A 16,583-nucleotide genomic window follows, 5' to 3' on the forward strand; every position below is an offset into this window, starting at 1 on the left:
AAATATAGAACAATTCAAAAATCTACTTGATTACTGAATGTATGTAAAGAGGAAATACTCTAAAACTTATTTTCCTGGTTGCCATCTAAAGTAGGAGGACTCTTTTTTTTTTTTCTTTTCTTTTTTTTTGCAGTACGCAGGCCTCTCACTGCTGTGGCCTCTACTGTTGCGGAGCACAGGCTCCGGACGCGCAGGGTCAGCGGCCATGGCTCACAGGCCCAGCCGCTCCGCGGCATGTGGGATCCTCCTGGATGGGGGCACGAACTCGTGTCCCCTGCACCAGCAGGCGGACTCTCAACCACTGCGCCACCAGGGAAGCCCTAGTATCTTCTTGATAAAAAAAAAAATACTGTGTGGCAGGTTAAGGCTGAAAGACAGAGATAAGACACTGGTTCAAGCTTAAGAGAACATAAGTCCTTGAGTAAGATACCAATATAGGAGTTCTTGTCTATGGCCATACCACCCTGAATGTGCCCTATCTCATCCAATAAAGGCGTTCTAAAGACATACACATGAGACCAAGCAAGAGTTTTAAATGCAAGAGATGAAGAAACATTTTTTCAGAGACTGAAGAAGGGAAAAAGAGGATACAAAGTCAGGTTTCCAGCAGCTCTTGGCAACTTCATAGTCTTTCTCCCTTCTCTGTACAACTAATACAAGATAGATGTGTGGTTTTGCAAATGTATTAATTACATATTTCAGGAAGATATTCTTGCTAAAACTGTGAAAGTAATATGGTTTTATCTTGTGAAAGGAAAAAATAAAACTGGGAAATTTTATTTTTATTTTAATCCTTCTTTGGTCTCAGCTTCCCAGTTCACTATATCTACATAAAGGCACTCAACTATCCAATAATGAATAAGTATATATGGAGAATGATGAGCAGGATTGTTTTATGAATGACTCCAGATGCTCAGGACCCCTAGAAATGAGCTAGCTGGCTGAGGGAAAGGCTGCATAAGGTCTTACTTCCCCAGGTCTCAGGACCTATCTCCTCAGTTTTCCCAGCACTTCCCAAAACATCTGGGTCCAAGTTCAAACTGCTTAGCATCTGGTCCCAAATATTTACTCATATTACCACTCTCCAACACACCCCACACAGACAAGGTCCTTGTTATACTTCTAACAGGGATTGGCTAGGAGCATAACTAGAGGAGTATCCTAGAAGTATACTAGAGAACAGTCCTGTGTTACATCTAGCTCAATCATAACATAATTATACAAATTATACATTATATATATTATTTATGTATATACATATATACATTAAAATGTATAATATATTATCTGATAATATACATTATATTACTATTACATATAATATAATTATTATACAGTATAAATAATTTTACAGTTATATACAATTATAAAATTATATAATAGAATTATAAATAATTATTATTACATGCAACTATAATTATGTAATATTAACTGCTACCACTTATTAAGCTCCTATAGTGTTAACACATTCTTCCTATTCATAATCCCTACCACCTTTCTCCTAATAATGTTAACTTACTCTTCAGACCTGACTCAGCTTGGTTGTCAGTTCCTTCAGGAAGCCTTCCCCACACTGTCCTAGTCTGGGTTAGAACTCCCCACTGCCCTCTCAGTTCCCATTATTTTCTCTTTGGCAACACTTATCACACTATATTGCCTGTTAATATTGATCTCCCCAACAAGAATATGAGCTCCATGAAAGGAGGGTGATCAATTGCTTTGTTGTTCTTTATATTGCCAGTGCCCAGAAGAGTGTCTGACACATAGTAGGCATTCAATAAATATTTGTTGAAAAAATAACTAATCATACAATAGAAAAAAAAAACTAGCATGTCCTTCATCAGCTAACTCACTTCCTTTCTGCAATGCCTTCTATAAAAAGGGGCATGAAAACAGAAGTGAGACTGATTCTCCGCTGGAAGAGAGTCATACTTTTACACAGAAGTTTATACTCTGGAAGAAGATGGCTCTTCACCACCTATGGATCTTGCTCCTTTGTCTACAAACCTGTGAGTTCTGACCCTTGATGATCCCCTCCTAATTTTCTGTTGTTTTAGAAATTTCCCTTAAGGAAGACATTGAATTGCCCTTTTGATCTGCTTTGACAGAAACACCCTGGGTCTCAAAAGGAATCCAACTGACTGGGGAGAGACCTAAAATCCAAACCTAACTGTTTTTCAGGTTTAGAGTTTATATTTCTGAATTTTATTTGTATTCAGTCTCTAAAGATCTGAGACAAACCCTTCTGCTCAGAAGAGTCAGCATATGGTAGACCTGCCCAGAAAACCAACAGAGGAACAGATAATCCAAAACCTTGAAAAACTTAAAAGCAATTTTCTTTTGGTGTTAGAATGTGTTATATAGACTTTAACAGAGATAGACCCTTCTCAATTATTTCATTTCTCCAGCAGATTAGAGAGATGCATGACTATAATTATCGTTGTAAAAGTTTCATTGTTATAAGCCCCCTTTATTTTCAAAGTAAATTCAGAGCTATTGCTCTGCTTCTGTCCTCCAAAAATCCTAAAATAAATGGAGAAGAGATTATTATCCCTGTTCTACAAATAAGTTAGTTCTCAAAAAAGAAACAGAGAAGTTGAACTGAAAATTCTGTTTTTCTTACTTATGGCTGAACAGTAAATTATAAAGGTTAAATGCATATTGGTTGTTGTTAGTACAAAGAAAACTTATGTAACATCAACATAGTTCTGGGAGTGCTTTGTCATTGCATATATTATCTCATTGAATCCTAACAATTGCCTTATTTATGTAAAAACTGACTATATTTGGCATTTCTAAATCTACTTATAGTGTCTCTTACCAGCTTTGGAAATGCATTAGCAAATTCCTGGCATAAGTTAGAACACAGAGAATCTAGTGGGTTAGGATTTCTTGAAAAGGTAGAATCCATGCACTTTGGTGTCTCTGGTTCCCTTAACCATTTAAAACTGTGGCTCATTTAATGTGAGCTTCATAGGTATTGTATCCACTGGGCAGGTCAGGGTTTTAGAGCCTATGTTAGTCATCCGGACATACAAGTAGAAGATGCAAGTAGATGGGGAAAAAAGTTGAATAGAACCTAAGTGTAAATCTAGGGATGTCCCCAATCTTCCAAAGAAGGGCTGGACAGGGTGGTACTTGATACCACTTAACTTGGAAAGCATTTTACAATTTTTATGCCCACATTCTTATGTGATACATACTAAAATCATTTAAATAAGCAAGATAGATATTATTAATTCCATTATGCAAAAAAGTGTAATCTAAGATTCAAGTTAAACAATTCACCTGAAATTTCACAACCTGAAATTGGTAGAGCTGGAAATGGACATTTGTTCTGTTAACCCCAGGGCTATAGTTCTTTCTGCTGCACACTTTTCTGACCTCTTCACTCATTCAGTTTCTACGTCCTTGATACTCTTCAAAGGGCAAAACATGCTACGATGAAAGGCAGCTCTAAGATACACTTGCCTCATCTACTGAAACTGAAATCGAAGTTGTCAAATCAGCTAGCAGTGAATCATTCATCCATTAGTTTTAGGACTTTGGGAAAATTATATAAACTCCACCTGTTGTCAGGAAGAGGACTATTTCCCCTCTTCCCCCTCTTGAGTTCTTGTGGCTGGACTAATAATAAAATTGACACAAGACAAATTATAGGAGAAAAGAGACAAATTTTAATTTGTGCACACAGAAGTCTCATAGAAATTAGACCTAACAAGTGGCCAACACAAACAGCTTTTATACTTTTTAGACAAAGAAAAAATAAACTTGTGAAGAATCAACAGGACAAAGAAACTTAGGCTTTGGGTGCTCAATCAGTGAAGAATGTAAACAGAGTTTGGGCTTGAAGTAGTAAATTAAAGTAACAAGGTTTGTTTATACAAGCTCCCTGCCCCAAATTCCCTGTCTCTGGTGATAAGGATGTCCTTGTACCTCCAGATATAGGGAGTGCACCTTTCATATGGGAGATTTATTTTCTGCTTTCAGGGGGACAGAGAAGAGTCAGAGTTTCCCTCTTGCATTGGCTGCTTCTTAAGGAACTTCAATTCAAAATAATCAACATTGGGAGTTACCTGGTGGCCTAATGGTTAGAATTCTGGGCTTTCACTGCCATGGCCCGGGTTCAATCCCTGGTAGGGGAACTGAGATCCCTGCAAGTGGCACGGCCAAAAAGTAATAATAATAATCAATACGTCATTGTGGCATATTTGGGGACAGCCCATCCTGGGTCCCAAAAATGTTATTTAGATTTCAAAATGGGAGAACTATTAGTACAATAGGATTGTTTTGAGAACCAAAATGATAATCCATGTACAACACTTGGCACAGTATCTGAATATAGTAGGTGCTTAACAAATATTAGCTAATGCTGTTGTTTTTCACACTTGCTTTTCACGTGGTTTTAGGAGGAGCCAGGGCTTTCTTGCACTGAGATCCTGGGCGAGACTCCTCTGTTTAGGATGATCCAAGGAACATGAGCAGATGAAAAGATGGTGGGAATTTGAGCTTAGGTGTGGGATTTTGGGGTTCCATAAGAGAAAACCAGGGATGAAATATTCATTTTGTCAGGGATCCATAAATGAGGGGTGGGGACTTGTTTTTATAGCAGCAAAACTAAAAGTACTTTCAGGTACAATTTGCCTTTGCTGAATGGATCTGTTTACCTTTTAAAATTTATTCCACCAACATTTCCTGAGTCAAAAATATACCCGAAATCCCTCCTGCTGCTATTCCTGGCAAAGGTGGTCCCTTATATTTAGCACTGGGCTTAGACATCAACACTGACTTTACTTACTTCCCTGGAATTCAGAGCAGTGGAAGCAGCTGAAATGCAGTGGGAAAAGGGGGTTGGAAATCCCATTTTCCCTTGAAATCACTGAAATAAGAGGAGTCTGAGTGTGCAAAGCTCATGACCATTCCATGTTGGAAAAGTTTTCTCTAAGAACCAAGACTCACAGTCTTATGCTCTATAATCTCAACTTCCTCATCATGACCTGTGAACACTGTGACTCTGACTGTCCCTCCAAGTATTCTGCTAGCTACCTACCCTCTGGGGTAGAAAACAAGAATCCACCGCTTTTGCTTCATGCTCCTCTACGTGTTCTTTCTCACACTCCTTTAATTCTTCCTTTTCTCCACACCTTTCTCACTTCTCTTTCTTCAGCCCCTCCACTTGCTCCCTTATCCTCTCTCTTGTCAATAATAGTAATAATTAACCATTTATGAAGCAATCACTACATGTCTGGCATTACTCTAAGTAGTGTACGTTTGTTATTTTGTCTAATCCTCACAACACCTTATGAGATGGATACTATTAATATCCCAGTTTACAGATGAAGACATTAACACAGAAAATCAGAAGTCATTTAGCCAAAAAGTGGGGGAAGTATGATTTGAACTCCAGTGTCTTTAGGCTTAACCACTGAGCAGTGCTGCCTTCACCCACTTTGATGCTGAAGTGGAATTGTCCCTGAGATTGATGGTTATCCCACTTTGGGATTTATCATGAATGGTGATTTATTCCCAACAAGAAAGGATTATTCAGCAGAAGCTGGGCCTATCTCTATACCTACCTACAGAGGAGGATGGGGGTTAGAGGCCAGACCTTTGCCAATATCAGAAGTTTAGGCAGGCCAGCAAGGCAGAATATCCAAGGAAATGACCATATCCAGACATGGTTCAGGTATCATTCACATGAACATGGTTATGTGTTGACTTGAATTTTCTTCTTCAGAACAAACAAGCGTCCAGTATCAACAAGGTCTTGATGTCTTGTTGAATGTAGAGCACATCATGGTGTGTTCCAGCAGGTGATACTTAAAAGTACAAGAGAAGTGAGCGGGCCCCTCTGGATATCTGTTCCTGGATAAGTAGGCCCCAACCATCATCCTGTGGGTTAGGGAGAGAACTTCATGCCTGGAGAAGGGTCCTGGCAAGAGTCAATTTGCCACTAGTCCAAAGTCCTAATGAAGAGGGGCCTTCAAGATAAAGACCAAGCCTCTGTTCTAGAAAGCGATTTGAGCAGACTACTACCATAGACACTCAGAAAGGGCTTAAAAGCAAAAGCCCAAACTAACACACCATGGTAAAGAAATTATACTCCAATAAAGTTGTTAAAAAAGAAAAACAAACTACTATGTATAAAACAGACAAGCAAAAGCGTGTATTGTATAGCACAGGGGAATATAGCTATTATTTTCTAATAATTTTAAATGGAGTATAATCAATAAAAATTTGAAAAATATAAATAAATAAAGCAAATCATTGTAAAGATTCCATGATACAGAGCTTAGCACAAATGTCTGGCACATAGTAAGTGCTCAATAAATATTGGCTATTGCTCAAAAAAAAAAAAAGAGCAAAAGCCCAGTTATAGACAAGAAAAAATATATTAAGTATGGGGAAAACTAGGTGTCAGGACATTAGCTTAAAAATCCAGTCTCCAAGTAGAGGCTCGAAGCTGCATACTTGTGACAACACAGGACTCCAGTAGAGGGGGTAGTGACCCACCACACCAACCCAATCCACAAAGCAGCCCTAGAGATCAATATGGTGACCCACAAGGCAGCCAGAGTGCCTTCACAACAGGAGCCCAAAAGTCAGTGCTAGGCCACTTGGGTTACTCAAGTATTTTCTAAATCAAACCTTTCTTCTCTTGAACCTAAGAGAAGGATGAATCTGTAAGTTTGGGGGTATCTAAACTCATCTACGTGGAAGTTGGAAAAGAAAGAGGTGTGAACAATCAATTGGGGAGCTGATGTTAGTAGAGGTATGTACCCACATTTCCTTTGTTATACTCGATTTTTGATTATATGCTTACAGTGCTGAGTAGTGATAAAACAATGGGTGGTCAGGACCCCAACTCTGTTTTGAGAATCTGTGTGTGTGTGTGGGGGGTGTGTGGGTGTGTTTTGCAGAAGTGGAATCAAGTCAACCCAAATCTCAGTAAAGATAATATAAAGTAAAAAAAAAAAATCCAGCAGAAAATAGCATACTATTGTATGGGGGTGGTAGGTTCCTTTTTTTTAAAACCTCATAACCAAGGACTTTCCATGCTCATGGAGAATAACACAAAACTTCTGGCTGCTAACACTTTGTTTCCTCTTTGTCTGCTACTTCACTTCACTCAGAATAACTGGTTACAACCACCTCTCTTCTGGGTGCCATTGGGTGGTGCTACGTCTGGTCACCCTTCCAGGCCTGGAATATTCAGGCAGGCAGTGAATGGGAGGAGAGGAGGGGAAGGTTAGCTGGAGTCAAAAAAAGGACAAGAAATACTGACTTGAAGAATCCTAAAGAAGTGAGGGGTTTGGGTCACTATTAAGCAAGAGTTTACCCTTCCTTATTTCCACTCCCATGAATAGCTTCATGTTGGCCTTCTCTAACATCTCCCCAATACTGCAGCTCTTCTTCTGGAACACATAAAAGTTGTCTGGTGATATTATCTTAATCTCTGTAATAATGCTTTCATTTTACATAACAAACACATATGGTGCCTAGTACATGCAAGGTACTTTTCCAAAAGGCTTACAAATATTAACTTGTTTAACTCTCATAACGCTTCTATGAAGTAAGTGCTACTATTAGTCTATTGGCTTCATTTAGAAGCTGATAAAACTGAGACACAGAGAGGTGGTTAAATTTCCCAAAGTCTCATGGCTAGAACCTGGCAGAAGCAGGATTCAAGCTCAGGCAGTCTGGATCTTCATCACTAAGTCATGGTGCTTGACACAGGGGCAGAAAGAGGGTGCTCTTCATGGCAAGACTCCCTTTGGGGATTCTAGATTCTTCTCTGTTGATATATACACCTGAGAGCACTCTAGTGTCATTTGTTTTTGGAATTTTTGAATTTTATTTTATATTTTTATACAGCAGGTTCTTATTAGTCATCAATTTTATACACATCAGTGTATACATGTCAATCCCAATAGCCCAATTCAGCACATCACCATCCCCAAACCCCCGCGGCTTACCCCTTTTGGTGTCCATACGTTTGTTCTCTACATCTGTGTCTCAACTTCTGCCCTGCAAACTGGTTCACCTGCACCATTTTTCTAGGTTCCACGTACATGTGTTAATATACAATATTAGTTTTTCTCTTTCTGACTTACTTCACTCTGTATGACACTCTCTAGATCCATCCACATCTCAACAAATGACTCAATTTCGTTCCTTTTTATGGCTGAGTAATATTCCATTGTATATACGTACCACATCTTCTTTATCCATTCATCCATCAATGGACATTTAGGTTGCTTCCATGACCTGGCTATTGTAAATAGTGCTGCAATGAACGTTGGGGTGCATGTGTCTTTTTGAATTATGGTTTTCTCTGGGTATATGCCCAGTAGTGGGATTGCTGGGTCATATGGTAATTCTATTTTTAGTTTTTTAAGGAACCTCCATATTGTTCTCCATAGTGGCTATATCAATTTACATTCCCACCAGCAGTGCAAGAGTGTTCCCTTTTCTCCACACCCTCTCCAGCACTTGTTGTTTGTAGATTTTCTGATGATGCCCATTCTAACTGGTGTGAGGTGATACTTCACTGTAGTTTTGATTTGCATTTCTCTAATAATTAGTGATGTTGAGCAGCTTTTCATGTGCTTCTTGGCCATCTGTATGTCTTCTTTGGAGAAATGTCTATTTAGGTCTTCTGCCCATTTTTGGATTGGGTTGTTTGTTTCTTTAATATTGAGCTGCATGGGCTGTTTATATATTTTGAAGATTAATCCTTTGTCCATTAATTCTTTTGCAAATATTTTCTCCCATTCTGAGGGCTTTCTTTTTGTCTTGTTTATGGTTTCCTTTGCTGTGCAAAATCTTTGACGTTTCATTAGGTCCCATTTGTTTATTTTTGTTTTTATTTCCATTTCTCTAGAAGGAGGGTCAAAAGGATCTTGCTGTGATTTGTGTCAAATAATGTTCTTCCTATGTTTTTCTCTAAGAGTTTTATAGTGTCCTGTCTTACATTTAGGTCTCTAATCCATTTTGAATTTATTTTTGTGTATGGTGTTAGGGAGTGTTCTAATTTCATTCTTTTCCATGTAGCTGTCCAGTTTTCCCAGCATCACTTATTGAAGAGACTCTCTTTTCTCCATTGTGTATTCTTGCCTCCTTTGCAATAGATTAGTTGACCATAGGAGTGTGGGTTTATCTCTGGGCTTTCTATCTTGTTCCATTGATCTATATTTCTATTTTTGTGCCAGTACCATATTGTCTTGATTATTGTAGCTTTGTAGTATAGTCTGAAGTCAGGGAGTCTGATTCCCCCTGTTCCGTTTTTCTCCCTCAAGACTGCTTTGGCTATTCGGGGTCTTTTGTGTCTCCATACAAATTTTAAGATTTTTTGTTCTAGTTCTGTAAAAAATGCCATTGGTAATTTGATAGGGATTGCATTGAATTTGTAGATGGCTTTGGGTAGTAGAGTCATTTTCACAATATTGATTCTTCCAATCCAAGAACATGGTCTATCTCTCCATCTGTTGGTATCACCTTTAATTTCTTTCATCAGTATCTTATAGTTTTCTGCATACAGGTCTTTTGTTTCCCTAGGTAGGCTTATTTCTAGGTATTTTATTTTTTTCGTTACAATGGTAGATGGGAGTGTTTCTGTAATTTCTCTTTCAGAATTTTCATTAGCGTATAGGAATGCAAGAGTTCTAATTTCTCTTGTGGTCAGAAACGATGCTAGATATGATTTCAATTTTCTTAAATTTACTGAGGCTTGATTTGTGACCCAAGATGTGATCTATCCTGGAGAATATTCCATGCGCACTTGAGAAGAAAGTGTAATCTGTTGTTTTTGGATGGAATGTCCTATAAATATCAATTAAATCTATCTGGTTTATTGTGTCATTTAAAACTTCTGTTTCCTTATTTATTTTCATTTTGGATGATCTGCCCATTGGTGTAAGTGAGGTGTTAAAGTCCCCCACTATTATTGTGTTACTGTCGATTTCCTCTTTTATAGCTGTTAGCAGTTGCCTTGTGTATTGAGGTGCTCCTATGTTGGGTGCATATATATTTATAATTGTTATATCTTCTTCTTGGATTGATCCCTTGATCATTACGTAGTGTCCTTCCTTGTCTCTTGTAGCATTCTTTATTTTAAAGTCTATTTTTTTCTGATATGAGTATTGCTACTCCAGCTTTCTTTTGATTTCCATTTGCATGGAATATCTTTTTCCATCCCCTCACTTTCAGTCTGTATGTGTCCCTAGGTCTGAAGTGGGTCTCTTGTAGACAGCATATATATGGGTCTTGTTTTTGTTTCCATTCAGCAAGCCTGTGTCTTTTGGTTGGAGCATTTAATCCATTCACATTTAAGGTAATTATCGATATGTATGTTCCTATAACTATTTTCTTAATTCTTTTGCATCTGTTTTCGTAGGTCCTTTTCTTCTCTTGTGTTTCCCACTTAGAGAACTTCCTTTAGCATTTGTTGTAGAGCTGGTTTGGTGGTGCTGAATTCTCTTAGCTTTTGCTTCTCTGTAAAGCTTTTGATTTCTCCATCGAATCTGAATGAGATCCTTGCTGGGTAGAGTAATCTTGATTGTAGGTTCTTCCCTTTCATCACTTTAAGTATATCATGCCACTCCCTTCTGGCTTGTAGAGTTTCTGCTGAGAAATCAGCTGTTTACCTTATGGGTGTTCCCTTGTATGTTATTTGTCATTTTTCCCTTGCTGCTTTCAATAATTTTTCTTTGTCTTTAATTTTTGCCAATTTGATTACTATGTGTCTTGGCGTGTTTCTCCTTGGGTTTATCCTGTATGGGACTCGCTACGCTTCCTGGACTTGGGTGCTATTTCCTTTCCCATGTTAGGGAAGTTTTTGACTCTAATCTCTTCAAATATTTTCTCTTGTCCTTTCCCTCTCTCTTCTCCTTCTGGGACCCCTATAATTCGAATGTTTGTGCATTTAATGTTGTCCCAGCAGTCTCTTAGGCTGTCTTCATCTCTTTTCATTCTTTTTTCTTTATTATGTTCTGCAGCAGTGAATTCCACCATTCTGTCTTCCAGGTCACTTATCCGTTCTTCTGACTCAGTTATTCTGCTATTGATTCCTTCTAGTGTAGTTTTCATTTCAGTTATTGTATTGTTCATCTCTGTTTGATTGTTCTTTAATTCTTCTAGGTCTCTGTTAAATATTTCTTGCATCTTCTCGATCTTTTCCTCCATTCTTTTTCCGAGGTCCTGGATCATCTTCACTATCATTATTCTGAATTCTTTTTCTAGAAGGCTGCCTATCTCTACTTCATTTAGTTGTTTTTCTGGGGTTTTATCTTGTTCCTTCACCTGGTACATAGCCCTCTGCCTTTTCATCTTGTCTATCTTTCTGTGAATGTTGTTCTTGTTCCACAGGCTGCAGGACTGTAGTTCTTCTTACTTCTGCTGTCTGACATCTGGTGGATGAGGCTATCTAAGAGGACTGTGTAAGTTTCCTGATGGGAGGGGCTGGTGGTGGGTAGAGCTGCCTAGTGTCATTTAATCTTCAGAATTCCTCAAAGTGGTAGAGGAATTTTATTTCATTTACCAACTAGAATCCTGAGGTTTAGCAGGTAAGTGACTTAGTCATGGTCATTTAGCTGGTTGGCAACAGAGCCTTGACTAGAACATGTTTCTTGATCCCTAGTTCAGGACACTTTTACTAACCATGCTATGAAGCCCCAGCCTCTGGACCTATGCAATTTTGTTGTTGTTGTTAACAACATGAGAATATTGGAATGGAAAGTAGTTACAGTTAGCCAACTGCTCCTTCTTATTAATCAGTTTACACCATGGACCTTCCACACCAAGACCCAGAGACCAGTAGAGTTATCTCTTGTCCTCACTCTTTCTTGCTCTGAGTTTTCTACCTTGCTTTTTATTGCTAGAAAAAGGGCAACTGGGTCAGTAGCCAAAAAAGTATTTAGTTTTTCAACAAATATTTAATAATCATCCATTAATTGTTAGGGAAATACTAGTGACCAAAAAAGACAAGGACTGCATGGCAATTATATTCTCATGGGGGTGCAAAGTGGGGAAGACAATAAGTAAATACACACATACAATGCTTTAGTAGTCAAAACTGCTATGAGGAAAAATAAAGTAAGGCAAGGCCATAGGGAGTGATGGGAAGGAGACTGCTACTTAAACATGGTGTTTAAGAAAGCTCTCTCTGATGAGATGACATTGGAGCAGAGTTTCACAGTAAGGGAGTGCTAGAAACAGTGTAGAAAAGGAGGACAGCAAGTATAAAGTCTCTAAGGCAACAGCAGCTGGTTTGAAGAATGAGGAAGTCAGTGTGGTTGGAGTGAGTAGGGGAGAGAAGGGTAGGAGAGGAGGCAGGAGAGCAGGGGCAGACCAGACAGGATCTAGTAGATGGTGGCAAAGTATATGAAAGGAGACTAGGGAGCCCCTCAAAACCCCAAATGTACACTGTCTTTGTTTTTAATAGACTCTAGGGGAACTATGAGGTTTAAGTCTAAACACCCTCTTTGTTGTCATCAATATTTGATATTTCAAAATCTCTTTAGATTCCACCCAACACTTCTTAGTAAGTTTCCCTTGCTCAGCTTTGAAGAATTTGGATAATTCCCTCCTTACCACCCTTCCCCCACCAATACCTTCTATTTTAAAACAAAATCAAATAGTAGTTTTGCTTGACCCTCTAGCTATTATTCTATCTTATAACATTTCTTTCACTATTAAGCTTTTCCACTTCTTTACCACATATTCTATCCTCAATCCTCTGTACTCTGGGCTCCATTTGAATCATCTTAACTTGCACTACATTCTCAAGCACCATCAATAACCTCCTAATGGACAAATCTAGGGATCACTTTCAGTCTTTATCTTACCTGAAGACTGAATCATTAGACATCAGTTACAGCCCCCTTCTTGAGATTTTTTGTCCTCCTGGATTTCATGATATTGTCCACTACTGGTTCCTCTCTTGCCACTCCTACCACTTGGTCTATTCAGTTTCTTTTGACAGTGCCTCTTTTAGAACTGTGAGCACTGTTCACAAGGCTCAGCCTTGGACTTCAGCCAACTCTTCCTGAGTGACCCTCTTCTTCAATCATCTCCTCTCCATAGATGATTCCTAAACCACTTGAATTTCAGTTTGATGGCAAATGACAGAGACTCAAAAAAAAAAAAAAGAATTCCTTAAAGAAGAAAAAAGTTTATTTCTTGCTCATGTAAAATGTCTGGAGTTGGCAGTTCGGTTGGTAGAATAGTTCACAAGGTCATCAGGAATCCATACTTTTTCAGTCTTCCTGCGCCACAATTCTCAGTACTTGACTTCCTCTTCTTGATCCAAAATGTCCAAGATCCAGTTGTCATGGCATTCCAGCCTGCGAGAGACAAGGAAGAGATGAAGAAAACAAAGCATCCTCTTCTTAAAGATATAAAAGTTGATACAATACTTTCAGTTTCATCCTATGGACCTGAACTTAGTCACGTGACCAAACTGAGCTAGCAGAAGGCTGGGCAATGTAGTCTTTTTTTTTTTTTTAACATCTTTATTGGAGTATAATTGCTTTACGATGGTGTGTAAGTTTCCACTTTATAACACATTGAATCAGCTATACATATACATATAACACCATATCTCTTCCCTCTTGCATCTCCCTCCCTCCCCCCTCCTTATCCCACCCCTCTAGGTGGTCACAAAGCACCGAGCTGATCTCCCTGTGCTATGTGGCTGCTTCCCACTAGCTATCGGTTTTACATTTGATAGTGTATATATGTCCATGCCACTCTCTCACTTTGTCCCATCTTACCCTTCCCCCTCCCATGTCCTCAAGTCCATTCTCTAGTAGGTCTGCGTCTTTATTCCCGTCCTGCGCCTAGGTTCTTCATGACCTTTTTTTCTTTTTTTTTCTTTTAGATTCCATATATATGTGTTACTAAGAATGGAGATGAAAACAAATATTGGAAAACAACTAGCAGATTCTGTCACAGCCCCCCAAATAATACTTTGAATCCATTAACTTTTCTTATCTTCCATCCTTCCAACTCCTTATTTAGATGGTCCACCATCATCTCACATTCAATATTTCTGATACTAAACTTGTCTTCTCCTTTTGACTTCTTTCAAGCATAAACTTAATCAATTTCCAGTAGCTATTAGTTTTCCACTGACATGAAGTAGACACTCAAAATATATTGTTGAATTCTGTGACATGCCTCCTTATTCCTTGCCTTTATTTGCGCTCTCTCTCAAATTCAGCCCTTCTTTTCCACTCTCATCATCATCCCCCGATTCATGCCCAGATGGCTACAATAGCCTATGAAATGGTTTCTTAAGCCCAGCTTCTCTTTCCTCTTATTCTTCTTACATGTTATTACCATACTACTATGACCCTAAAACATCATTTAATTTTTATTCTCAAAAACTTTAATAGCTCCCCTCTGCCTGTGGTGTAGACTTCAAACTCAGGGCTGTCCCAAATCTAAACAATTTATATCTCCAGCCTTATTGCTCTCTACTCTGTTATGCAAATCTATACTTATTCAACCTATATCACACATTCTCCTGCTTCTAAACTTCTATTCAGAACCTGAGGACCCGAGACACCAATCCTTTCCCTTTCTATCCAATAAAATTCTATTCACTCTTCAAGGTCTTCCTCAAATTCTATTTCCTCCAAGAAGTTTTCTCTAACAACTGCAGATCAAAGTGATCTCTCCCTTCTTTGAAATCCTACTGCAATTATTGTCTCTACCATTTGCTTAAATTTATCATTTACCACTTCATATTGTAAAGGAGATTTATGTGTGTCTGTGTGTGTGTCTCATTTCCCTAAGCATATATGAAATTTCTAAAAAAGACAAGGAAATTTTCTTGATCATAGACTTGCATAGTGCATTTCTTAGTAAGTCCTTAAGACATTTTTGTGCCACAAATTCTCTCTGAAATTGAGTTTTCTTAAGGTCTCCTCCAACACTAATATAATGTTTGAGTCCCCTCAGCACCTAGAAATATAAATATTAGGGTTGGTTGATACGGAGATTCTTTTTTTAAAAGACTGAAGTCTTTAAGAGAAGAATAAAGGCCACCAAGTGGAGTGGTACTGAAAACTCTATCCCTCTTTGCTTTACTTGAATTAGCCCTTAATAATGGCTCTTCATACATTCTTCAGTATGGCCCTGGTGTCATGAAGGCCATCATAGAGAGGGACTAGGGAAGCCCTAAAGGGCATGTCCTAATTGTTAAGGTGAGGATGAGAATGAGAATCATTACTAACATTTATTTTGGTTTGATGGTTACCAGAGTTTCTACTCATACGATTTTCTGATCACTAATTAGATAGGCAATTTTTATAGTTATTATTTCCATTCTGTGGATGAAAATACTGAAACTCAGAAAAGTCTTCTGGTTTTATTAAGTTTGCCCAGCTCATAAGTAGAAGTACTAGCACCTATGTCTTCAAGCCTCCTTATCTTTCTGCTGCATGCTATGGTTTTGCAGCTGCCTCAGACCTCAGATGGAATGTCCAAAGGTGCATATTACGTTTGTGCAAGGCCTACACCTTTTCTCAGCAAGCCCAGGAATCTCATCCCCAACACCACAGCACAAAATAGCAACAGGGCTTCCACTAGCTTAACATATCTGCCACCCCCACTGCCTTATCCTTTGATGCCCCAGCATCACTTCCTGAATGACTTGCTGCAGAAGACAAGACAAACTTCAAAAACAACACCACACACCAATCATTTTGTGACCACACAATTGTGTTCCTATTAAGAAAGCCTCAGCCTTAGCAAACTTCCCACCACTTCCTGGGGTTTGATAAGAGAATTATGAGTCTTCTCACACTGAACCTGAATCCAAAGAACAGAATGGAAATTAGGCACAAGGACCTGACTAAAAAAAAAAATCCTTATGAGACGTGGGAGATCTGGCACCAGGACCAGCCATATAATTTGTGGAACCCAGTAGAACATGAAAATATGGGGTCCCTTCTTCAAATAATATTAAGAAGTTCAAAGTGACATGGCAGCATTAAATCAAGTTCAGGTCCTTCTGAGCTCAAGGCTCTGTACGACTGCACAGGTCACATGTCCATATCCGGCACATCCAAGAATTCAGGCTGGGAAACTCTAAGTGCCCCTCTACCCGACCTTATCAGCCCAGCGGAAGAGTTTTTCTGGGGAGAATTAATGTTCAAGGAATAGATTTTAATAAACTCTGACTCCTGTCACTGAAGGCAAGCTTAGTCTCTCCTGTTCCCCTAGTGGTTTGTTCCTTTTGCTTTTACCATTTAGTACTCATCATATTGTATTATTGTTTACTTGAATGCTCATGTGTCTTATTCTCTGGGCTGTGAGCTCCTCAGGGCTGCCACCATGTTCTATTCATCCCTGAGTCCCTAACACAGCATCTGACACTTAATTAGCACTTAATAAATGTTTGTAGATAGGGATCATTTGTGTCGCTCTTTCCCTCAGGGCCCTGTTATGTCTCATTCTGTACTTAGCCCACCCCACCTAAGTCACCACTCCTTGCCTGGGATATTCCTCCTAAGGGAAAATCTTGGATGTTCTGAAAGGAAAGACGTTTATATTAGAAGTCCCTGGCTCATTAAGGA

The 16,583-nt window shown here is 38.8% G+C and overlaps 1 protein-coding gene across 8 annotated transcripts in view; it reads left to right on the plus strand.

The window, feature by feature from the left end:
* Positions 1 to 1,925: 1,925 nt before the first annotated feature.
* The window catches only part of CD84 (CD84 molecule), a 49,970-nt gene continuing 35,312 nt past the window's right edge, over positions 1,926 to 16,583 (plus strand). For all 8 annotated transcript variants that reach the window (XR_004526537.2, XR_004526528.2, XR_004526534.2 and 5 more), the window contains exon 1: positions 1,926 to 2,009. Coding sequence is in view for 3 of the 8 variants with exons in the window: in XM_019932658.3 (XP_019788217.1) it covers positions 1,964 to 2,009 (46 nt within the window). In the remaining 5 variants the exon portion in view is untranslated. The remainder of the gene's footprint in view (positions 2,010 to 16,583) is intronic.

The sequence above is a fragment of the Tursiops truncatus genome, chromosome 1 (genome assembly GCF_011762595.2).
Source record: "Tursiops truncatus isolate mTurTru1 chromosome 1, mTurTru1.mat.Y, whole genome shotgun sequence".
Taxonomy (NCBI): domain Eukaryota; kingdom Metazoa; phylum Chordata; class Mammalia; order Artiodactyla; family Delphinidae; genus Tursiops; species Tursiops truncatus.